The sequence below is a fragment of the Wyeomyia smithii genome, chromosome 3, assembly GCF_029784165.1.
Source record: "Wyeomyia smithii strain HCP4-BCI-WySm-NY-G18 chromosome 3, ASM2978416v1, whole genome shotgun sequence".
Lineage (NCBI taxonomy): Eukaryota > Metazoa > Arthropoda > Insecta > Diptera > Culicidae > Wyeomyia > Wyeomyia smithii.
In genome coordinates, this window is record NC_073696.1 from 115,356,598 (window position 1) to 115,383,584 (window position 26,987).

Consider the following 26,987-nt stretch of genomic DNA (forward strand, 5'->3'; position numbering starts at 1 on the left):
GGAATGTCGAACAATAGTAGGTACCTATTTTTCACGTCGAGACATTTGGACGCACGTCTGGAGACACCCCAATGGAAAGGCCGGATTTCAGATCGACTACACGCTTATGTACGGCCGGCACTTTCCAGACGTTATTGATGTGCAATCTTTTCCGAGGCCAGGTTCAGATCATTATCCCGTGGTAGGTATGAATCAGTCAAGCACCAACGTATTCAAATCAGGGTCACAGAAGAGAATCCGTTTTAACATCCAGCAGCAATTAACGGAAGGAATTGCACGCGGAAAGTGGATGGACGGATTGATGAACCACTGGAAGAAGACCTGAACGAGCAGTATAAGCACTTCCACGTAGCTGTCAGTGAAACAGCGCGAGGAGTGATAGGCTTGGCAGCGAAACAGGGAACCACGCGTAGTGAGTGGTTTGATGCTGAATGTCTAGGAGTAGACAGAAGACAAGAACCGGGCCTTCGCTACCACGTTAGGAGCAACAAACCATGCGACGCATTATACGCGGAGACATACCAGAAAGTTAGAGCTGCTGAAAAAAGGCTTTGCCAGCGCATGACAAGAGGAGCTTTCATTAACGAGCCGTTTCAGGCTCTGGCATGTAATGACGAGGAGCCTGATTAACGATAAGTCGTAGGTGGCCAAACGTTGGAAACAACGCTTCGAAGAGATGCTGAACAGTGAGGAAGATAGGAAAGTCGTCGACGGAAACAGGAGGTAAATTGGAGAGCATGGAAAAGTTGTAAATCCGCCAACATTAGACAAGATAAAAAAGCTTGCGGAGAGCTGAAAACCTCAAAATCGCTTGGAAGGACGGCTTACCGGCCGAACTTTTCAAAGTCGGGAGGGAGCCACTATATAGTGCAATTCACCAGATTATCTTGAGGTAAGTACCTACGAACTGGATGAAGGTTTCATATGCTTTATATAAGAAGGGATACAGACTTGACTGTAGTAACTCTCGAAGCATATAATATTTTCTCCCGCATTCTATTCCATAGATTAAGGCCGTTGCAAGAAGCCTCCGTTTGTGAATACCAATGCGGGACGATCTACAACGGACACGGCTGACAGAAGAAGAAGCTGCGAGAATTAGACTTACCGTAGACACTGCCTTTGTTTTAGTGCATGATAGCTGGCAGAGAGTGTGGTAGTCCTACGGGCGTTGGCGCTGCGGTGGTGATGAATTGGGATAATTTCGAAGTGGTCAGTGGGTTTGTCTATCTTGCGACACTTGTAAAGTATGATAAAGAAATGCGCCGCGAGGAGAAGAGGTGGATTGTGGCAGCGAACAGGGCTTATTAAGGATTGTATAGTCAGCTAAGGTCCGCACGGAATTTGCACTCTACAGGACGCTGATCCTTCCGCTGGAATTCTACGGGCAAGAAACGTGGCCTCGGGAAGAGCATAGTACCTGGTTATGATACATAAATGATAAACTTCTATAGTGGTAATTCAAGTTGCTACGTAGAAGACGGTAAATTTCGGCAATAGAAAAACACATGTTTATGGTTTTCTTCTTTAGAATCAGTTTATTCATATTCTATATATGCTTTGTAATGAGAATGATATATAGGTATATATATAAAATCAAATCTATATATGTATAATAGTTAACAAAAAAGTTCTTCCTTATGTTTTAATTATTTTTATTTTTTTATTTCCATTTTACTTTTTTATTAAAAATGAGACAGCAAACGCAACATACTACGCGAGACAATCTCATTTGTCAACAATCAATATCTTTCAGTATATAACTCTGTATTTTAATTTTTCTTGTCTTTTGTGTGTTTTTCTGTAATGCCTACATCATTAAAAATTTATACATACATACGAATTTATGCTAATAGTTAATTTTTGTTCTGTTTTGCATGTTTCATTTGCTTATCCGCAGATTCAACTCATACTTACAAACGCTGACGAAATGCTGCTACTCTACCGCAAACAAAAACAACATGTCACGATAAAACAGAAAAGTTTGCGATATTTTTTTTATATTCGTTGGCTTGGTTAGCCGAACGTCGTTTTCGTATGCTATATTTTTTTTACATAAGAACGAACTGATGCCACTAGTTTTTTGTTCTGTGTATGTGATGCTTAGATGTTCAATGCTGGTTAAACTGCTATCGTTTATGTTTTAAGTTCTACGCTTTATGTAAAGTTGGTTTAATAACTATAGTTTGTTATTAATTATATTACTTATTGCTTTGTCGTTTAAAATTGTAAGTGAGCGTTTGCAGCTAGATTTCCAAAAACTTTTCGCCAATAGTTTTTTTTCTCCTTAAATTGTTTTTTAAAATTCCAAAGAAAGAGAAGCAAATGAAGCGGATTTGCTTACTGTGTCGGTGTTTCACGAAGTGCTTCGTTCTGTCTTTGTACTCGAATAAATGACTTGCACGCGGACAGTGTTTAACTAAATTAGCCCAATCAATCGCTCACTTGACGATTTTTTTTTCATTTTAAGCTTGTTCGGTAGTTTCTTGCGTACAAGGGATTTCCAAAAGAACCTCCCTGCATTTTCGATCTCAAGTTTGCTGTATGTTCTTTTTCGGGTTTATTAATTATGTGGGTTTGTTAGACATTTTAGCATTGCGTTCAATCTTAGTTGTGGTGTAATAATAATTACCAGATTTATTTTCGCTCGTTTATGTTTTCTTTAACTGGGAAATGCTCTGTTTCAAACTCGATTATATATCCTCAAGTACGTGTGTTGTTGATTTAACTTTCATACATGTTTTTCGGCCATGTTGTTAAGTATATGCATTTCTTATAAATTTACCACTACTGTTCATTTTACTCTTTCATTGAATTTTGTTGGATTACTTTGAAACTTTATATGCGTGTATGTGATTTGTGTTTTGGTTTGCCAACGCTTTTTGCTCAGCAGGTATGTTCAGCAATCTCCTTCAATTTTATTTTTTTGGTAAATTTATAAACAAATTAATACCTTTTTATCTACAAGGTTTTCTTCGTGAATAGTTCATTTGTATTGATCTTTCTCAATCCATTTGGGAATGAATACTTTATACTGTTTTGTCTATTTGTTTACTTGAATTATTCGTCATAAACTGGAAGTCTAAAAGCGTTTGTTTTTTTCTGATTCAGTTGTTAAATTTGATCTTTTATCCACTATAAATAACAATATACTTAGTTTTGCTTATGTTCTTCCCATAAAAATTATTTCCCAATTTATATAATTCTTGCTCCAACATATCTCTTTTCAGCTTGAGTATTCATTTTTATTTATATGTATAAATAAAAAACGTGTATAACAATCAACGGTCAATACATGCCTTTAAGGGTTAAAATTGTGATTTTGTTTCCGTCGTCTAAACAAAAACCGTGTTTTATTACCAAGCAATGCCTTAAATATACCAGCCAAACAATTGATGCGAAAATCTGTGCTTGTGCTTACATCATCTTGTTTCCTTATAGGTAATATTTTTATGCATTTGACAACGACAAAAACTATATGACCTCGAAATACGATTGAATATATGAAATTGTACGACCCATTCGTGGATGTCGATTACTGTGAGTAAACGGCGATTCTAAGCAAGTGATGATATTTTTTTTGTTTGCTCCAGCGTTTCGAGGGTTCCTCTAGTGGGTTCAACATGACCCTTTCGCTAAAGTTTTTCCTCGAGCAATATCCGGTGACTGATGTCTGACAGTCAAATTAGCAAAAACTAACCCCTGGTTTTTTGGTGTTTATCAAATGCACCCTGCCAATATCGCGTGCAAATAAAGGATAATAATCATCACTTTATAGTGCACTGAATTTGGAAGAATTTCATAAGACAGAAGTGTGATAAGAAGCTAGCGATGGTTTAGAAACCCTTGGAATTTGCCAGCGATTCCCGTTCCTGTCGAGAGTTGCGATGTATTGTTGCCTCATGAGATACATTGAAAGAAAAATTAAAGCTTGTTTTGCGTACGTAGATTATACGAGAATACTTCTGCTTGAAAAAACCAGCAGTTAGAAGATTTGAATTTATGATGAACAGATTGCAGATTGGAAAAATAAAAGATCAGCATATTTTCTCCAACTGTGATTCTAATTCCGCAGACCTTAACTTTATAACATAGTCACAAACAATATGTGATCTATAATTTACTAACGTACATCATTGATAGTAAAGGGGCAGCAACTGGTGGGTTGCAAAATGTTTGAGCCATTCTGATGATTTCCTTATAAATCTGTTGGCATTACCCTTCGTATGTTGGAGGAACTATTTTATGTGGCATTTCCGAAATTTCTAATGTAGGCCATATTACGAAAGGTTGATGCCTGCGCACAGCAGAGATTATACGGTAGAATGGCTATCATTTATATTACTGCTTGTTGATAGTTGATTGCTGATCTCTTGAAAGTTCTTCCCTCGAGTGGTACGTATCGCTAAGCCACTTATGCTGTGTACTTGTGAATCATCATGCTACTGAAGAATTAGATGAAAAAGCATCAAAACAAGAACGATCACTCACTGTTGGCTGCTTCACTATATTTTCGTGTCATTATTCTCTACCGCACTGAACTTTTTTTTTGGTTTGCAAAGATTTGTATTGTTTCTTATTTTTCTTCTCAATGATTTTGTTATTTACCGCGAAAAGTTCTTCATTGATGTAGATGATTTTTCCTCTCGTCATAACCTACATGCTTTTTTTCGTTTTCCGGTCCTATTTCAAAGTTCAAGCACGCTTTTTTCGATTTCCAGTTTCTTTATCCTTAACATCATTTATTGATTCTCGATGGTTTGTGCTTGAACTCTTTGTGTTGTATTTGTTTATGAATGAATGTGTTGTTGTTATTACGGTTCAAGGTGAATACGCTAGTTGGTTGTTTATCTGTCACGGTACTCCTGGGTTTACGTTTAGCAATTAATGCTGTTTATTCGATTCATGTGCAAGGTATTCGGTTCAAGAAAAACATTTGAAATCGAGGCTAAGTAGTAGAGTTTTGAATTGAAGAGAAAGATTTGTCAAGTCTACATCAGGGAAAATTTATTAAAATTAGCGATCAGCAGCTGAACTTGTTACATCTATTTGGAGTTCGATTGATTAACTTTGAAGAGTTCGCTGGTTTTGAAAATGTTTATAGTCAGAGGAGAGCTGAAACGAGTTTCTGTCTATTTCTCTCAATTTGGTTATAGCTCTTGGATTTGGAGTTTTCTTGCATAATCTCAATCGTATTGATTCAATTTTGTTCATGATTGGACGGGAGAAATTTGCTTTCTCTTCGTAGATGACTTCCTCGTACGCGTTTTGCTTCGTTTGTTTGCGCTTGTTTACTTATTATTCAATAGTGGAAATATTTACAACTTTACGCTAAAGTATATTAGCACTGCAATTTAATTCGTCTTAATGTGTCGAATACCATCGATTTCATTTCGTCCTTGTTATTTTTGTAAGTATATATTTTGACATTACTTTCCGCATTTAACGAAGTCGACAAGTAGATAACTGAACCATATTTTACAGGCTGGTGGTTTTGTTTGATAGCATGGCTCGTTTCGCTAAGTAACATCTAATAGAGTTTAGAAAAAACGACGAGTAAAAAACGAAGAAGATATGTAGGTTGTTCGAATTAGGGAGAAAAGACCAACAATTGACACATTCGTAGAAACGTTTTTTTTTCGGGTTTCGCTAGAGCTCGAATCTATTTGTTCGATATTAAATGCTACGTTGTTTACGAATGATTTACTTTGTTATTAGCAGTGTTCGCTTACCGTTCTGTTATCGCTTCTAATCTTACCGTCCACCCTTTTAATTCTTCATTGTGTAAGTCATACTTTCAACTATGATTTATACTTATATTTTGGTTTTCAATTTATTCACTATTTGTTTCCACCACGTTGTTCGTCAATACAAAATCAAAAATAAGAAAAACCCTCAAAAATTTGTTAACATTTCATTTTATTATCATTGATTTTTTTTTCATTTATGCATTCATTTATTTATTTTATTTTGCTTTTGTGAGATGCTTACGGTAGATTGTTTATTTGTATAAATGTGGTTGTGTTGTCTCTGTCTTCATGGAAAAGGAAAGATAGTGTTGGATGCTTCGAACTGCTTGTTTAATGTTGGTATTATTTCTGCATGTCAATTTTCATACCGAATCAATAATTTCTACAAAAAGAAAGCTAAACTTTTGGTTAGGGGTCGATAGGTGGTAAATTTTTTAAATAGAGAATGGTAAATAATTTCGAAACAAAGTAATTATTGTATATTAGGCATATTAAAGACCGTATAGTTATTTATTGGTATGATGTGAGATAAAGACAATGACATATTCCGTAAAAAATCGAGCTCAAAAGTTTCACAACGAAATTCTGACCAAACAGCAGATATTTTTTTTTCTTCACAAATATACCACACAGCAGATGTCCAGGCTGAAAGAGATTTCAAGGGCTCACACTCACGTGAACTCTCACAAAGATTATCGGAATAAGCGTGATGACAAAAGTAAAAACATTTCCTTTATTTTCATATGCATAAAATCAAACAAATATTGGCAAATTCGGAGTTCCTAATACTGGAATTCAAAACATACGATTATTTAGTCCCTAGATAAGTAATATCGCTGGCGTCGCTGAATTTTTACAGGTTATGTATAGAGTTGGTCTGCTTGAAAACGTAACGTCAAACGTCGTTACACTGAACGGAATCGTCGAGCCTTTATTAAAAGATTTATTATTCAGAAGTATCAGACGGGTGAAATTCCGAAAATCATGAAATACACGATACACTGATATTTTACGACAAATGATACTATTCGCTGTGCACACTGGTAATGGTTATTGTCAATAAAAGATTTTGCATTTATATTCTGAGTGATATTTGTCGACAACATGAGTTCAAGCGCATATGTGAAAGAAAATCATCATGGCAGCTCGATTAAGGAAATCATATACAAACAGTTTCCCTCCGTTTCACTTCCGATGTGCTCATCCATAATCTTTCCATTGTTAATAACAATAATACAATTTTTAACTGTTTAGTGTATATTTTCCTTCTGGAAAGAATACTTTTTCTTATTTGTTTGAACTGTGTAAGAAAAGGATGATAAGCAGTTCTAAAATGACGCTAAAGTCAAACAATTATTATACATTTATGTACGACCAATTTGGTTCAGTGTAGCCTGCTGTTTTCTTTTGGTGGTTGAAGCCCCATATAAAAGCTCAAAATAGAAATAGTGCTACTAGATCATGATTTTCAAAGCATTTTTTGAGTCGGATCACGAAAAATCCACTCTAGTGCTCAGGATCTTTATGTAACATGATTTGTCTCAAGCACAATAGACCACCTCACCGAATCTCTTTAGCCTCACTTTTCTGACAGTTAGTGGTAACTTTTGCAGACGATATCGACATCATTGGTATCAACCGTAGAGCAGTGGAAGAAGTCCTCGGACCTCTCAGGAGGGAAGCTGCGAGGATAGGGCTCATCACTAGAGGCTAGACAACTTTACTTTTGAGAGAAATATTTCGGTATAATATTATACGATATTGGTGAATATATTTTGATATTTATCGTTTATCTGTCACCTTCATATTACTCCGACAGACTCCGATGATAATGTGCTGTCAAGGAGTTGTGATATAGGTAGACATGTACCTGAAAATGCAACGATAAATACTTTGTAATATCGAATATTTAAACATTTCGCAATATATCGATAGTGTCTTGCCCCTAGGCTCATCATTAAATCATGCTAAAACGAAATACATGGTGGCTGGTAGAGAACGTGGTAGTCCGACGGATGTTGGTACTGAGGTGGTATAGCTGGGGAAACCTTTGAAGTAGTCGACGAATTTATTTACCTGGGTACATTAGTGACATGTGACAACGAGGTTAGCCGTGAGATAAAAAGGCGGATAGCAGCTGCAAACAGGGCCCTATACACGCAAAAGTTCAAGCTTTAATCATCCAATGTGTTCTTTCAATTCGCACAGAATTTGCTCTGACTTCGCACAACCAATGCGTGATAGGCATAACGCAAAAGTTGTACAAGGAATACATTGACAGAGATCAAAATCAGAATATGTATCATATACACAAAAATCGTAATGTCTCGGTAAACTTCGGCTTCGGGCGAACGATCAGTTTCGAGGCGCTCAAAAAACCGTTCTTTACTTTCGCGAGCCGGTGCGTATCAACGGCTCGTGCATCCCTAAAAATCGTCAGCAACCGAAATAGCCAATAGCGAGCCTTGTTGCCGCGGAAGTTATTGACGCTGGTGCCAGTAACGCATGTTTTTGTTTTTTGTTAATGATTGAATGATGTTTTCAAATGACCTGATTCATGAAAGTGAATCGATCAGACAATAATTTCTTCAATGGAGTCAGTACCCAACTTATCAGTATTGATTGCTGGCTCGCTGTTTTAACGATGCCAACCTTCTGAACATCGGCTGATGCTTTAAGTGTAGTGGTTTGGAGCTGCGCAATACATTCAAAATAGGCTAGAGCATCAAATGCGTTATGCCCAACGTACATGCGTTGTACTGGTTCCAATTTTAATCAGTAAATGCGCTAATTTTGCTCATAAATGATCTGGTTACGCACACTCCAACTTTTGCGTGTACGGATTGCGTAACTAACTGAGGTCCCTTAGTCTGCAAACCCGTACTAAACTTGCACTCTACAAAACACTAATTTTTCCCGTGGTCCTCTACGGCCATGAAGCATGGACGTTGAAAGAGGCCGATGGGAGAGCTCTTGGTGTTTTTGTGCTTAGGGTTTTGCGTTCAATCCTTGGCGGCAAACTAGACAATGGTGTTTGGCACAGACGCAGGAACCATGAAGTGTACCAGGTGTACAAATCGGCGGATATAACTAAGCGGAAAAACACGGTAGGTTGCAGTGGGCTGGGCATGTAGCTAGAATGCCGGAAGAACGATCAGCGAAGACTGTATTTAGCAGAAATCCCGATAGAGGTCGTCGACTTTGACGAGGATGCACGCGAAACATGTGTTAGGGGAGATTGGAGGATAGCAGCCCAAGACCGAGTGAGAAGACGACGTGTTCTGAATTTGGCATTGGATCGATAATCGGTCTGTCGTCGTAAAAGTAAAGTAAGTAAGTGGTAACTTTGTTAACATTTTGGGCTATGCGCATATTTCTGAAGCAATCGTGTGATTAGTGGAAATGCTGCTCAATTTCTAATCGTTCTTAGTGTACAGGCACCTCAAACTTAACATTTAAAGGGCATTTCTGTCAGAATCGAAGCGATCTGATATAATTGAGAACCAAACTGCATCGCCCAAAGATAAATAAAGTTACCAGTAGTTGTCAAACTCAGATGCGTGGTGTCACCGTGCAATGGTGTACGAGTACACTAGCGACATTACTTATCTAGGAACTAAATAATCTTATTTCAAAACACTTCCAGGGATCAACGCTAATATTTTCCAGCGCTTTTTCAAGAAAGTGAAAAATAGCCAAAGTGTTTCCTTCTACCATCACGATGAAATATTATTTTTTTCATTTTTTGTTACAAACGAATGTCAACTTATCCTGCAGTCACAGTGAAAACAGGTTCGTTTGATGTTCACTGTTTCAAAATTTCTGAAAATTTAAAATGTACTCTAAATTTCATTGTATAAACTGTAATTTTGTAAATCCGGTTTATGTATTGTACAGTGGCATCATGCTGCTAGTAATGAATAAGAAAAATACTACTCCGAAAGGCCGTTTTTGGATCAATTTTGGCGTTTCATTTTGATAGCTGTTTGATTCCCATTTCACCAAAGAAACGATGAAGATCAATTGGTTGGATTTTCAGAAAGTTTTATTGCAAGACCGTGAACGGCGCTCGTGAAATATTTCATCAGAGTATGACAGATCGTTACAAGGATGAAAATTAGAAATTCTGATAATAAAAATTATTTTTAACAGCACTGCCAGGAATACAACTGCACACCGCAGAGCAACAAGCGGAAGTTTCGAACTAGAAGGAGTCCTTTTTAAAAAGGTAAAAATTACTGGTTTGACAATCAATTCTCTACCGGAAAAAATCTTCTCAAAATGGTCTGCCACCTCTGTTTCAAAAGCACACATAATTCCTTTCTTTTAATCTTTTCATACTCATACTCGGGTTTGTGAATATAATATGAAAATAGCACTATAGAAATATTTTGTCTAATGTCGCAAGCAGAATATTTAGCTGATGTTCAACAATTGCACATTCAGGTTTACCGTTGCAATTCGATCCATATTGATGTAAAACGAATGATTCCAGTATGAAATCATTTTTGGCAATTCAAACTCAAACCATCAATACGCGCTCGTGACAATTATTGATAAGAAAATAAATTAAAATATCGCAATACAAAAACGAGCCAAACTTAAACATCTCATTTGTTTCAAACTACATTAGGTATACCTCTCGACCACCGCCGACTGAAGTGAATCAAGAAATGGGTAACGATAAAAACCAAACGAAAAGCAGATTTCCTATATTTGATTTTTTTTTCTTGTGGGCAAACCTTTCGAAAGCACATCTGTGAATACATGATATGATGAATTTGACGGTCACCTTCCCCAGCCGCTACCGGATAACAAGTCGATGCTGCGGGTGCACTAGCAGAGCTTTAGCCGTCATGGGCTTGCTTTGATACCTACACATATTGTTTTTTGCTTTTTTTTTGTTTTCAACCAGGGATACAACACACACGCAGGCCAGAATAGTAAATATGCATTGTGTCGCTGTTACATATCGAATACCCAAAGCGTGATGCACGTGCACTGTCGGTACATGAGTGTTGAGTTTATGCGAGTATGTTTATGTGTGTGTGTGTGCTTAACAATTGTGCTTAAAAATCTCTCAACAACACGAATCGGTGTGGGAGGGGTGGGGACTGTGGGGGCACTCGCACGCGCGGCTATGTCTATGAATCGAGTGACAATCGGTGATTGGTGCTATGTGACAATACAGCAACGAATACGAAAATTCGTCAACATCTTATACAAATTTTGGAATTCAGTACTGGGTATGAAGAAAAGATGAATGACTATTGGTCTGGATGGGTGAGGATGACATATCTGAGTTACTAGTTAGAGTAATACATCTAATGTCTTTATAACATGTCAATATTTAGAGTTAGGAAGGTAGGTAATCTTTAGTCTAGGAAAGGAAATGGGGAAACGAGAAAATGCATTCGAACAAATATAGATATTTGTACATAAATATAGAAAGTATAGAGAGATTTCCTACGAGTAGAGAGTAGAAGGAAGGGATGACTAGAATGTCAGAACTAGATTGTTTACATGATTATATATTTTGTAAATGTTTCTTCATGTCTTACGGTTCTAACGTTCTAAGAAACTAGGTCCTGTTACTAGCGGCACTATCATGAAACATGTGTTGTTGCTGTGTGTATGATGTAGTATGAGTGGAAAGATAAGTTGGTGTGTTGACATGTTGTTGTTTCAAGTTACCTACGGTGTTTTGTTTAAGTTCGAGTAATAGATTTTTGCTGTTGAGAATTGTTGCTTAAGTTTAGATGCTGTTTGTTTAGATCTATATCTTTATAGAAATTGTTGTTTAGAAGAGAGAGATGCATGCTTAAATACAACTTTACTGGCTTAATTAGTCGAGTTTTTTTGTTTGTTATTAGCTAGATGTATTGTTAGGTAAGATTTCGTTCGAATACAGGTTTTGGTTGCATACAATTTAAAATGTATAATAATAGATTCGTTACTATAGTAGCATGAAGAACAGGAGATAAAAATCTAAAATAAGTAGTTCAATAGAAGATTCTTGTTGTTTCATTTCTTTCGTACTCCCTCTGTCTAATTTTTCAATGCCACTGGAACAATTTGTTTCATCTTTTGCACAATTCTTCGACGCTTCTTTCGTTCAACATTTCCTAAGTTGTATGAATTTTACTTACCTACGCGTCAATCACTTATTATTCTATTGTTGTTTTGAGTGTAATATCATCTTTGTTTTATATAACTATACATAATAATATATTTAACTTAATTCTCATTTGTTTCATCCTGCTCACCAGGCAAAATAAGCCTAGCTTAATGTGGGCTTGATTTTAGCTTTAACACTACAGTATTTTTTGGTTCACTTTTTTCGCCTTTTTCGTCTTTTTTTATTTGTTTTGTTTCGTTAACGTAACTACTATAAATTGATGATTCTGTCTAGTAACCACTGGATGTCTAGCGTATTAAGCGTACTTATTTGCTTACTCACTTGTATAATTACTTAAAACGGACACACCAACACATCGTATTCAAACATGAGTGAAACAGCAACAAATACGAAGTATAACAAAAACATGGTCAGCCCTAGGCCTTTGTTCATGCGCCAGTGGAAGAAGGCTATCGACAAGATGACAAACACCAACATTAAGAACAGGATTGTGATCGAACACACCATGCCGACCGAGTTGACCTCCACTGGCTGGCCGTAGATAATGCCGTAGAGCAGCCACGGAATCGGAAGACTGAAAGAGACAAATGAAATTCGATTAAGGTGCATGTAGTTGATTGTGCCCCGCCTATTGTTCTATTTAATTTCGAACATGGCATGTTAGGTAAATATGTTATACAGTATTTTGGAAGCTCGAAACTGTTCGCACAAGCTAAACTTTACATGAATAGAGAGTTTTGGTATTGCCATACTTTTGCTAAGCTATTATCATGTTTCACTGCTTTCATCAAATCAGGAAAATATCTAAATCTCATTCGAAAACTTATAATCACATACAACTTTTGCTCAATGTTGAACTGACAGAAATCATTCTTTTATTGCAAAAAAAGAGAACTTGGAGAAATGAAAATATCATTTTCTCAAAATACATTTGGTGTTTTTTTCATTTTTTTCGCAGTGTCTGTTTTTTCGCAGGACAAAATTATTTTCCACAACTTTGCCAAAGACACTTACAGATCAAACAAACCATTGAGATATTAGAAACATTTTTAAAAATAAGTATTTTTTATATAAGTATTTCGCAATCCGTGAAACAAGTTAGATGGCAAAAAAAGATGGTTCCTTGTTGAATTAAACAATGTCGTTTTCGTACTTAAAATTCATAACGGCAAAAATTGCTTCATTGTCATTGTATAATGATTTATTACCCGTATTATGATTAAGTAACTCTAAATCGGTTGTTTTAGGAGATAGAAAAAACTTTTTTTACAAACTTGCTTAGAATTAATGGAAAAGCAACATTGTAGAACAATCTTCAGTTTTATCTTAAACGATACGAAACTAAGATTTCGTAGAAAATTTTGGGCACATTTAATTTTTGCTAACATAAAAATAATTGCCTCATCATATGTAACAACTTTGTAGGAGAAAGTTTTTCTGTAGAATATTGCTGTCGGAATTTCCCCCTACACTCGTTCCCTGGAACCCTGTGCTATGGTTACTTGGCGTCTCCATCGATTGAACAGTGGAAGGAGGCGCACGGTGAACGTTCGCGTTAAAGTGGATATGTGATTTTGACGCGTTTTTCTAATGGCTCAAGAGTTGCGCGAACTTGACGGAGCTGCAAGATTGTAAAACATCATTTAACTCTATCTGCAATGATGGGAACGTTAGATGCTGTATTTCATTGAAACTTCTGGTCACTCTGACTTGTGATTACAGGCAAATGTGCGCTCCATAATACGGCACAATTTTGTAAAAGAAAGTTTTTCTCTGGAATATTAGTATCGAGGTCTAGATCTGAAATTTCCGCTAAACTCGTTTCCTAGAGCGCTGTGCAATGAGTATTTGGCGTCTCCATCGATTCAACAGTTAAAGGAGGCGCACAGTTAATGTTCGTGTTAGAGTGAGTGGAAGATTTTGACGCACTTTTGAAATGGCTAGGGGCACCGAATCTCACAGGGTTGGGTAATTGGTAGCCATGATCTTTCTTTTTTTTTCAGTTTGAGCTTTATGGCCACACCTGCAGTTTTCTTTTTGTGATCTTGTGAAATAGCTCTAAATCGGTTATTTTGAGAAATATAAAAAAATCTTAAATTTTAGAACATCGTTTAACGCTAGTTGCAATGATAAGAAAGTTATTTGCTGGTTTTCATCGAAAATTAGGGTCACCCTAATTCGTGGTTACAGGAAAATGTGCGCTCCATCATATTGCACAATTTGATGGAAGAATTTTTTCTAGAACATTACTATCTATCTCCAGATCCAAATTTCCCCCTAAACTCGTTCCCTAGAACGCTGTGCAATATGGCATCTCCATCGATTCAACAGTTAAAGGAGACGCATGGTTAACGTTCGCGTTGGAGGAGATGGGGGCTTTTGATGCGTTTTATAATGGTTGGTTCACAGGAATTGACTACAACATAACTTTTTTTCTGATTTTTCCATAATCGGACGTCTTATTTGTTTAGGTAATCTTTTGAAGTTTCTAAAAAAATAGGTTTAAAAAAATAGCTTTTTTAGATTCTACCTAAAAAATTTAATTTTTCTTCCAACTTTTAACTTTTTTTCAAAAAGAACCTAAATTAATCCACCTAGCGGTCAGACTCAGCCTTTCTCATTCAAACTTATCATTTGTAAAAATAATATTGTCAAAAATCTGTCCACGTGGTATGTGGTTAGCTCTTTACAATGAAGTTCAATAGGGTGTTATGAGGCCACTAGACCTTTCATTTTCAACTAATTTCGTTAAAACCGGTCTAGCCATTTCTGAGAAAAGTAAGTGAGTTTAAGCAGTTTTTGATATATGCTTTGCTTTTATAACGTGATTTTATATTTTTATAAATAACGGACAAAGTTACAAACCGATTACAATGAAATTCAATAGCAACTAATAAGACAACTTGGCCTTTCATTGGAGACTAGTTTTGTGAAAATCGGTCCAGCCATCTCTAAAAAAAGTGAGTGAGTTTAAACAGCATCTGGAAAACATTTCTGTACATAACTTTTGAACTATATGTTTAATCTTTATGAAATTTATAAGTTAAGAGTTCTGAAGATAGCCCGTTCATTTGACATCAGTTTTGTTAAAATCGCTTGTGTAGTTTCTGAGATATTGATGTTTCGTGATTTTTACATATTGATACATAACCTCTAAACCAAAAATCCGATTACAATGAAATTCAATAGCAACCTATGGGGTAACTACACCTTTCATTTGCAATTAATTTCATGGAAATCGGTCCAGCCATCTCTGAGAAAAGTGAATGAGAAAAAAAAGTTGCACATACATACACACACACGCACACACACACACATACACACATACATACATACATACAGAAAATGCTCAGCTCGTCGAACTAAGTCGAGTGATATATGATATTCGGCCCTCTGGAGCACTTTAATACCTTTAGTTTTTTCAGTGATTGCTATACCTTTCTAGGAGAAAGGCAAAAACTTCTTTCAGACTGTAGGGGAACTGCTCCATTATTCATCTCATTAAGCCGATATTCACGAAGAATGCACGGATTAAACAACAAATTTTCATGAAATCATTGAACAAATAAACAAAATACGCTTACGTACTTTTATAGAATCGTTCAGTATTGTATATTTAGTAAAATTAGCTAGATTTATCCTGAATTTCGTAAAACAAACCATTTTGCATAATGCTTCCATATACATCAAAACTCAAATCACTGCTCAATTGTTCATCTCACGACGACCCCATATTCATCATACTGCAGTGCACTGTCAATCATGAATGAATCACATTATCATGAATGAACGTAGCCGCAGCCCGTCGTAGTGGGTTACCTAGATATCCGCTGTAGTTGTTTACGTGCAAATATGGTAACCTAGGTAACCACAGCAGTGCTGTTCATTTATGTCCATTATGTCGGAATAATTCAACATTTTCAGTATGATTTGTCGTATTAACAGAAACCGATTTGGCAACTTTTGATTTTCTTCAAGGCAGTGAAAACAGATGAAAATACATACAGTTGAAATTTAGGAATTGTATAAATTCATCTCATATATTTCTACTAATTCAAGCTGGTTTTTGGAAATTTGAGGTGAACGTTTCAAAGATTAAAGTACTCTTAGTGTAGTGAGTGATTTTGTTTAGTGATTAAAATAAAAAATGGTCCGCAAGTGATGAGAAAAACTTTGGTTGGCTGCTGAACGAGTCCCGTTGTAGCCGTACAGAACAATGCGCGGATTTTGTTTTCTGAGGTAGGTGATTGAAACAAATGAGTTTTCGAGTGCAGATGCCTGACTATTATATCAAATTTAGAGCTTTCAAGTGAGTTTTTGAGGATTATACTTTATGAAAAATCTAAAGTGAACTAAGAAGAATCCATTCCATGGATTAGCAGATCGATTTAGTTAGAAAATATGCGATTTTTTCTGTTTTCAATTGTGTTTTCATATTGTATGAGATGAATATATTAGCTAAGATGAATAATGGAGCAGTTCCCCTATATTTTTTTCGGAAAGACAAAATTATCTTCTATAATATTGCTGAAGACGTCACACCGATCAAACGAACCGTCTTGGCTCTGAAAAAACGTGACGTGTTCCAAAAAATCAAACGAATACCACAAAATGGCATCTTTGGCCCAAACAACTGTCTATACAAAACTTCAACTAAATCAAAAATGACAGTTGAAAGAAAATTAAAACTGGAACATTTTTTTGTGGAACTGCTCGGTTACCCTATTTTGGAACTGTTCACCCAGTGTTTCATTTGTGCTTAAAATTTCAGGGATTGATCTTCTTCAAAAATAATCAAACTCGTATTTTTTGGGTCGTTAGGGCGGCCAGCTCCGAAATAGGGTGACCATAAAAATTGCTTTGTTCTAAGGATTTAAATTAAAAATCCTAACATCCTGTACAGGGTTTATTTTTTTGGAAGGTCTAAATTATTACCTTCAACTTTCCAAAAACACTATACCAATAGAACATACCGTTAATTGTAAAAGTATTTTAAATTACCCATAAAGTGCTCTATTGGATATTAAAATATTTTCACAGTCCAATTGGTTTCTTTAACTGGCATAGTGTCTTTGGTAAAGGTGTAGATAGTAATTTTGTCCTTCCAAAAAAAAAATATGCTTCTCCTTTTTTTTTCTCGGTTTCTCCATGATCGGACAGTCTCAAATTGTTTAAGTAATCTTTTGTAGTCAAATCAGATTTTTAAGAAATGAACTTTTTTAGATTATAAGTATTTAATATTTATTTTAACTTTTTTTAATAACCAAAAAAAATTTTCTAGAGTGTAAGGCCGTTACAAATTTTATTTTCATTTTATGTCACCCCACCCCCCCCCCCCCTTCAAAAATCTTGTATATTGGAAGGGGAAGAAAAAAAAGCTCAAAACGTTTTGTTCATTTTATTGGTTTTCCGACAAATAAATGCTTTATTTACCAACAAACAAGTCCAGTGACAGCGAGAGTGTCGTCAAAAGACAAGCGAAATAAATAATAATAATAAAAAACTGTAATTTTTTCAACATTTATTTGAGTGCAAGTTACAAACGGCATAACTTGCACGCAAACTTTGATCAAAGATATTTCTATTTTTTTGTCTCGGTGTTATTTATTTTTTTGCCACCCCCTTTACTAACTTTGATAACCTTGGACATAAAACAGAATTCGAATTTTGTATCAGCCTAATTTTTTCGGAAAGATTATTATTTACAACTTCGCCGAAGATGTCACACCGATCAAACAAACCGTTTTGGCTCTAATAATATTTGTAATCATCAATACCTTCCCAAAATAGTATTTTAAATTAGCTTCTTAAAATAGGAGTCGTGTTCTAAAAACAAAATTAATCAATAGCACAAAATGTTTTCTTGCCCATAGAAACATCCATGCAAAATTGCAGCCAAATCAAAAATGGTCGATTAAATTGGTTACACGTTTTTTTGTGAAATTGCACAACCATAAAAACAGCTTTGATCGATATACTCTATTTTCAAAAACTCAACTTTTGAGCAAGTTGTGGATGTTCGATCTTCTTGGATCAAACCAAAGGCAACTATTTCTATTTTTCATAAAAAAGACTAACACATCGAATATTTTGTTCTTAAAATCATTATATCTTTTGTCATGTGCTTAGATTAATTTTCTCAAATTAAAAAAAAAATAACATATTTTAAAAAAATTTCCCATATACAGATATGAATATGCCCTTCACATTGAGATCAAGAGATGTTTTTTATGACCAAATGAAAAGACATATTGACCAAATGAAAGGACATATTTTTATGAAAAGCATCAATAACTGTGAGTAGAATTGAGATATTTACGATTATATGTTTACAAGGGTGCCAACAAAAATGGTCATCTCGAATTTCAAAAAAAAAAACCCCTATACAAAATGTTCACCTGCTCGAAAAAACACCCTGTGCAAAATTTCAGCTCAATCGGACTTAAAATGGGGTGGCGCAAAGCGATTGAAGTTTGGCTTTTTTGAAAACCGAAAAATCACCCAAGGGGGGGGGGGGGTACGTGAAATTTCGGTTTTCGAATTTTTTTTTGATGACAAATCACTTAAAAACGCATGAAACGTCGAGAATTGGTGTCATCTGAATTTTTTTTTTGCAAAAATTTACTCTCTGGGACTTAGTCGTTTTTTCAATTGCGGAAGGCGGAGTTTAAAATGTTGAGAATTTATCTTTTTAAATTGATTACTAGTCTCTCGAAATAGCTTGTATAATGATATACACTATAACTAGCATCGAATACATTATGTTTCAGTAGGGTGGTTCATTTATTCGGCATAGGGTGGTTCATAATATTGTGAAAAATGAGTATAAAATAAAAAAAGCACTTCGGTTCGTTTGATTGGTGTGACGTCTTCGACAAAGTTGTAGAAAATAATTCTGTCTTTCCAAAAAAATTACACTCAAAAAATTATTCATTCAAAAGTTAGAAGAAAGATTAAAAATTAATTATTCAAAAGGGCTCATTTTTTAAAAACTTGATTTTTTTATTAAAACCTACGAAAGATTACCAAAACAATGAAACCAGTCCGATCATATAGAAATCAAGAAAAATAAGTTATCATTTTTTGAAGAAGAAAAAATATATTTTGAAAAAAAAAATTGTTTTCAATTATTTCTTTTTAAATGCATAATTTTTTGGGAGGACAAAATATTATCTACAACTTTGCCGAAGACACTATGCCGTTTTGACTGTAGACATATTTTTAATTTCCAATAGAGCACTCTATGAGGAATTAAGAATATTTCTACAGTCAAAACGGTTTATTTGATTGGCATAGTGTATCTGGCAAAGTTGTGAATAATAACTTCGTTCCTCAAAAAAAATGTACACTGTTAAAAAAAAAAAATTAAAAAATAAAACTTTTTTTCTGATGTCTCCATGACTGGTTTCGTTGTTCAGGAAAACTTTCGTAGTTTTTATTAACAAAAAACAATTTTTTTAAATAGGCTGTTCTCGATAGTTAATTTATAACTTTCTTTAATTTTTTTAAATTAGTAATTTTTTTTTCAGAGTGTATATTTTTTTGGAAAACAAAACTATTATCTACAACTTTGCCGAAGATGTCACACCGCTCAAACGAACCGTGTTGGCTCTAAAAATTTTTGTAATCATCAATACCTATCCGAAATAGCATTTTCCAATAGCTTTCCAAGAATGAGTTGTGTTTCAATAAATTAGCACAAAATGGCATCTTTTGCCTATAAAAACGTCTATGCAAAGTTTCAGCCAATGGGCTCGTTCACGTTCTTTTCAAAAAGAACCTAAATTAATCCACTTAGCGGTCAGACTCAGCCTTTCTCATTCAAACTTATCATTTGTAAAAATAATATCGTCAAAAATCTGTCCACGTGGTATGTGGTTAGCTCTTTACAATGAAGTTCAATAGGGTGTTATGAGGCCACTAGACCTTTCATTTTCAACTAATTTCGTTAAAACCGGTCTAGCCATTTCTGAGAAAAGTAAGTGAGTTTAAGCAGTTTTTGATGTATGCTTTGCTTTTATAACGTGATTTTATATTTTTATAAATAACGGACAAAGTTACAAACCGATTACAATGAAATTCAATAGCAACTAATAAGACAACTTGGCCTTTCATTCGAGACTAGTTTTGTGAAAATCGGTCCAGCCATCTCTAAAAAAAGTGAGTGAGTTTAAACAGCATCTGGAAAACATTTCTGTACATAACTTTTGAACTATATGTTTAATCTTTATGAAATTTATAAGTTAAGAATTCTGAAGATAGCCCGTTCATTTGACATCAGTTTTGTTAAAATCGCTTCTGTAGTTTCTGAGATATTGATGTTTCGTGATTTTTACATATTGATACATAACCTCTAAACCAAAAATCCGATTACAATGAAATTCAATAGCAACCTATGGGGTAACTACACCTTTCATTTGCAATTAATTTCATGGAAATCGGTCCAGCCATCTCTGAGAAAAGTGAATGAGAAAAAAAAGTTGCACATACATACACACACACGCACACACACACACATACACACATACATACATACATACAGAAAATGCTCAGCTCGTCGAACTAAGTCGAGTGATATATGATATTCGGCCCTCTGGAGCACTTTAATACCTTTAGTTTTTTCAGTGATTGCTATACCTTTCTAGGAGAAAGGCAAAAACTTCTTTCAGACTGTAGGGGAACTGCTCCATTATTCATCTCATTAAGCCGATATTCACGAAGAATGCACGGATTAAACAACAAATTTTCATGAAATCATTGAACAAATAAACAAAATACGCTTACGTACTTTTATAGAATCGTTCAGGATTGTATATTTAGTAAAATTAGCTAGATTTATCCTGAATTTCGTAAAACAAACCATTTTGCATAATGCTTCCATATACATCAAAACTCAAATCACTGCTCAATTGTTCATCTCACGATGACCCCATATTCATCATACTGCAGTGCACTGTCAATCATGAATGAATCACATTATCATGAATGAACGTAGCCGCAGCCCGTCGTAGTGGGTTACCTAGATATCCGCTGTAGTTGTTTACGTGCAAATATGGTAACCTAGGTAACCACAGCAGTGCTGTCCATTTATGTCCATTATGTCGGACTAATTCAACATTTTCAGTATGATTTGTCGTATTAACAGAAACCGATTTGGCAACTTTTGATTTTCTTCAAGGCAGTGAAAACAGATGAAAATACATACAGTTGAAATTTAGGAATTGTATAAATTCATCTCATATATTTCTACTAATTCAAGCTGGTTTTTGGAAATTTGAGGTGAACGCTTCAAAGATTAAAGTACTCTTAGTGTAGTGAGTGATTTTGTTTAGTGATTAAAATAAAAAATGGTCCGCAAGTGATGAGAAAAACTTTGGTTGGCTGCTGAACGAGTCCCGTTGTAGCCGTACAGAACAATGCGCGGATTTTGTTTTCTGAGGTAGGTGATTGAAACAAATGAGTTTTCGAGTGCAGATGCCTGACTATTATATCAAATTTAGAGCTTTCAAGTGAGTTTTTGAGGATTATACTTTATGAAAAATCTAAAGTGAACTAAGAAGAATCCATTCCATGGATTAGCAGATCGATTTAGTTAGAAAATATGCGATTTTTTCTGTTTTCAATTGTGTTTTCATATTGTATGAGATGAATATATTAGCTAAGATGAATAATGGAGCAGTTCCCCTATATTTTTTTCGGAAAAACAAAATTATCTTCTATAATATTGCTGAAGACGTCACACCGATCAAACGAACCGTCTTGGCTCTGAAAAAACGTGACGTGTTCCAAAAAATCAAACGAATACCACAAAATGGCATCTTTGGCCCAAACAACTGTCTATACAAAACTTCAACTAAATCAAAAATGACAGTTGAAAGAAAATTAAAACTGGGACATTTTTTTGTGGAACTGCTCGGTTACCCTATTTTGGAACTGTTCACCCAGTGTTTCATTTGTGCTTAAAATTTCAGGGATTGATCTTCTTCAAAAATAATCAAACTCGTATTTTTTGGGTCGTTAGGGCGGCCAGCTCCGAAATAGGGTGACCATAAAAATTGCTTTGTTCTAAGGATTTAAATTAAAAATCCTAACATCCTGTACAGGGTTTATTTTTTTGGAAGGTCTAAATTATTACCTTCAACTTTCCAAAAACACTATACCAATAGAACATACCGTTAATTGTAAAAGTATTTTAAATTACCCATAAAGTGCTCTATTGGATATTAAAATATTTTCACAGTCCAATTGGTTTCTTTAACTGGCATAGTGTCTTTGGTAAAGGTGTAGATAGTAATTTTGTCCTTCCAAAAAAAAAATATGCTTCTCCTTTTTTTTTCTCGGTTTCTCCATGATCGGACAGTCTCAAATTGTTTAAGTAATCTTTTGTAGTCAAATCAGATTTTTAAGAAATGAACTTTTTTAGATTATAAGTATTCAATATTTATTTTAACTTTTTTTAATAACCAAAAAAAATTTTCTAGAGTGTAAGGCCGTTACAAATTTTATTTTCATTTTATGTCACCCCACCCCCCCCCCCCCCCTTCAAAAATCTTGTATATTGGAAGGGGAAGAAAAAAAAGCTCAAAACGTTTTGTTCATTTTATTGGTTTTCCGACAAATAAATGCTTTATTTACCAACAAACAAGTCCAGTGACAGCGAGAGTGTCGTCAAAAGACAAGCGAAATAAATAATAATAATAAAAAACTGTAATTTTTTCAACATTTATTTGAGTGCAAGTTACAAACGGCATAACTTGCACGCAAACTTTGATCAAAGATATTTCTATTTTTTTGTCTCGGTGTTATTTATTTTTTTGCCACCCCCTTTACTAACTTTGATAACCTTGGACATAAAACAGAATTCGAATTTTGTATCAGCCTAATTTTTTCGGAAAGATTATTATTTACAACTTCGCCGAAGATGTCACACCGATCAAACAAACCGTTTTGGCTCTAATAATATTTGTAATCATCAATACCTTCCCAAAATAGTATTTTAAATTAGCTTCTTAAAGTAGGAGTCGTGTTCTAAAAACAAAATTAATCAATAGCACAAAATGTTTTCTTGCCCATAGAAACATCCATGCAAAATTTCAGCCAAATCAAAAATGGTCGATTAAATTGGTTACACGTTTTTTTGTGGAATTGCACAACCATAAAAACAGCTTTGATCGATATACTCTATTTTCAAAAACTCAACTTTTGAGCAAGTTGTGGATGTTCGATCTTCTTGGATCAAACCAAAGGCAATTATTTCTATTTTTCATAAAAAAGACTAAAACATCGAATATTTTGTTCTTAAAATCATTATATCTTTTGTCATGTTCTTAGATAATTTTCTCAAATTAATAAAAAAATAACATATTTTAAAAAAATTTCCCATATACAGATATGAATATGCCCTTCACATTGAGATCAAGAGATGTTTTTTATGACCAAATGAAAAGACATATTGACCAAATGAAAGGACATATTTTTATGAATAGCATCAATAACTGTGAGTAGAATTGAGATATTTACGATTATATGTTTACAAGGGTGCCAACCAAAATGGTCATCTCGAATTTCAAAAAAAAAAAACCCTATACAAAATGTTCACCTGCTCGAAAAAACACCCTGTGCAAAATTTCAGCTCAATCGGACTTAAAATGGGGTGGCGCAAAGCGATTTAAGTTTGGCTTTTTTGAAACCGAAAAATCACCCAAGGGGGGGGGGGGTACGTGAAATTTCGGTTTTCAAATTTTTTTTTGATGCCAAATCACTTAAAAACGCATGAAACGTCGAGAATTGGTGTCATCTGAATTTTTTTTGTTGCAAAAATTTACTCTCTGGGACTTGTCGTTTTTTCAATTGCGGAAGGCGGAGTTTAAAATGTTGAGAATTTATCTTTTTAAATTGATTACTAGTCTCTCGAAATAGCTTGTATAATGATATACACTATAACTAGCATCGTATACATTATGTTTCAGTAGGGTGGTTCATTTATTCGGCATAGGGTGGTTCATAATATTGTGAAAAATGAGTATAAAATAAAAAAAGCACTTCGGTTCGTTTGATTGGTGTGACGTCTTCGACAAAGTTGTAGATAATAATTCTGTCTTTCCAAAAAAATTACACTCAAAAAATTATTCATTCAAAAGTTAGAAGAAAGATTAAAAATTAATTATTCAAAAGGGCTCATTTTTTAAAAACTTGATTTTTTAAATAAAACCTACGAAAGATTACTAAAACAATGAAACCAGTCCGATCATATAGAAATCAAGAAAAATAAGTTATCATTTTTTGAAGAAAAAAAAAAATATTTTTTGAAAAAAAAAAATTATTTTCAATTATTTCTTTTTAAATGCATATTTTTTTGGGAGGACAAAATATTATCTACAACTTTGCCGAAGAAACTATGCCGTTTTGACTGTAGACATATTTTTAATTTCCAATAGAGCACTCTATGAGGAATTAAGAATATTTCTACAGTCAAAACGGTTTATTTGATTGGCATAGTGTATCTGGCAAAGTTGTGAATAATAACTTCGTTCCTCAAAAAAAATTGTACACTGTGAAAAAAAAATAAATTTAAAAAATAAAACTTTTTTTCTGATTTCTCCATGACTGGTTTCGTTGTTCAGGAAAACTTTCGTAGTTTTTATTAACAAAAAACAATTTTTTCAAATAGGCTGTTTTCGATAATTAATTTATACCTTTCTTTATTTTTTTAAATTAGTAATTTGCTTTTAGAGTGTATATTTTTTTGGAAAACAAAACTATTATCTACAACTTTGCCGAAGATGTCACACCGCTCAAACGAACCGTGTTGGCTCTAAAAATTTTTGTAATCATCAATACCTATCCGAAATAGCATTTTCCAATAGCTTTCTAAGAATGAGTTGTGTTTCAATAAATTAGCACAAAATGGCATCTTTTGCCTATAAAAACGTCTATGCAAAGTTTCAGCCAATGGGCTCGTTCACGTTCTGATGATGTAAACTTGACAGAAAATGTATGGCCGAACTGACGAAACGACGCAAACCCAGAAACAACGTCAATTGTGTTGCGTATCTGATTGAGATCCCTATACTCTCATTATCACTGAATAACATCGATACAGTATTTTGTCCGATTATATTAAGCCAGAGCACTGTGTGTTCGGTCAAGTGTTAGCAAAGGACATTATTGTGGTGAATAAAACGAATAAATTGTCTGGTACAACAATCGAAAGACGAGTGCAAGTGTCTTAGAGAGTAGATTTTTCAATCAAAGTAGTATAACATATTCCATCAGTTTCCACCGTTTCATTTGTAAGTTTAAGACACTTGAAATCGAAAACATTTTTCAAATATCAAAATTCCATGTACCTCCCGTGTGTGATTTTGCAAATGACATGAAAGCATTCAACATTTTCCACGAGACACAATCTTAATTTTGGTTGAGATAATTTTTTTTTGCACAGAGTAGTTTGATACACTTTGTAAATTTGTTTTGTAATATTTTGCCATTTTACTTATAATTTTTCCAATTCAATATAGCCACCCTAACGACGATGATATAACGAATAATATATTTTCAGGAATTTTTCTATTGGTATTCAGTGAAAAGTGATTTTTTTCATTTTATACTCATTTTTCACAATATTATGAACCACCCTATGTCGAATAAATGAACCACCCTAATGAAACATAATGTATTCGATGCTAGTTATAGTGTATATCATTATACAAGCTATTTCGAGAGACTAGTAATCAATTTCAAAAGATAAATTCTAAACATTTTGAACTCCGCCTTCCACAATTGAAAAAACGACTAAGTCCCAGAGATTAAATTTTTGCAAAAAAAAATTCTTCAGATGACACCAATTCTCGACGTTTCATGCGTTTTTAAGTCATTTGGCATCAGAAAAAAAAATTTTCGAAAACCGAAATTTCACGTACAATACAACTTAACAACATAACAACTTTGTAAAAGGACGTATTTCTCTACAATATTGCTATCAAGCTCTAGATAAAAATTCTCCCCTGATTCAGTTTCTGAACCATTGTGCAGTGTGATAGAGCAATTAAAAAAGAGGGCAACAATTTTGATCGACTATTTTTTATCTAACCAAAACTTTGCACAGATGTTCCTATGGGCTAAAGGTGTTATTTTGGTCTGTTGGTAGTTTTTTACTTACTACTAGATTGTGAAAAAGTTTTATATGAAAGGGGTATTAATAATAACAAATATTTTTGGAGCCAGAACAGTTTGAGATTTACACTAGTAAATAGTGTTGAATGAGAGCTATTAACAATGAAAAAATAGTCTATCTTAATCATGGCGTATATAATTCATAGAATTCGCGTTCATACCCGAATCCAACAACGCAAGTATTGCAACGAACTGCTACTGCTGCTGAGCTAGGACCGTCCTAGTGGCCATCAACAAGTAAGCTGATTGGTTTAAACAGAAACAGGCTCTTATATAGCCCAAATAGTGCTTTCCCGATTTGCTAGGTATATAACTCTGTCGACCGTGCCAGGGAAAGCAAGCATCAAGTGACCAATCGAAGGTCGAAATCTGCGTTTCAACAAGGCTTGTGTGTGTACTGTAGATGTAAACATGTAAATGCGCGTTTGATAGTTGATTTTAAAATCGTTGTTTTTCGTTGTAAAATTCGTCCGATAATCGTATTTTTTGTGTTACTGTGTTATTTAAACCGATTGTGATCATACTGTGCTGTGGGACATTGAAAATTGGATTGATACGCCGCTAAAAAATCGACATTGAATTCCGCCAAATAAACTATTTCACTAGCCTCTACTCCAACGTTATTACTTGGTGCGAATGAACCGGTAACGATGGCAAAAAAGATGTGCAAACAATGCCAATTGGATGTGAACGAGATCGAACCGATATGCTGTGGCTTTTGTGATGCATACTTCCACATTAGCCAACAATGTTGTGGAATTAACAAACGTACTCACCAGGACCTTTTCACACAAGGTAAGGCAATGTTTATTTGCACTGATTGCCGGACTAAACTAAATGGTCGAAGTGTTAGACAGTACCTGGAAGAAAACTATAATTCCCAGGGTGGTTCTACTGCTGCTACGGATCCCTCGAAAGATTTA

The 26,987-nt window shown here is 34.6% G+C and overlaps 1 protein-coding gene across 6 annotated transcripts in view; it reads right to left on the reverse strand.

The window, feature by feature from the left end:
- Positions 1–1,511: 1,511 nt before the first annotated feature.
- LOC129732349 (sodium/potassium/calcium exchanger Nckx30C) overlaps positions 1,512–26,987 on the reverse strand; it is a 191,789-nt gene continuing 166,313 nt past the window's right edge. For all 6 annotated transcript variants that reach the window (XM_055693164.1, XM_055693163.1, XM_055693161.1 and 3 more), the window contains one exon: positions 1,512–12,463. In XM_055693164.1, coding sequence (XP_055549139.1) covers positions 12,223–12,463 — 241 coding nt within the window. In that variant the 3' untranslated portion in view covers positions 1,512–12,222. The remainder of the gene's footprint in view (positions 12,464–26,987) is intronic.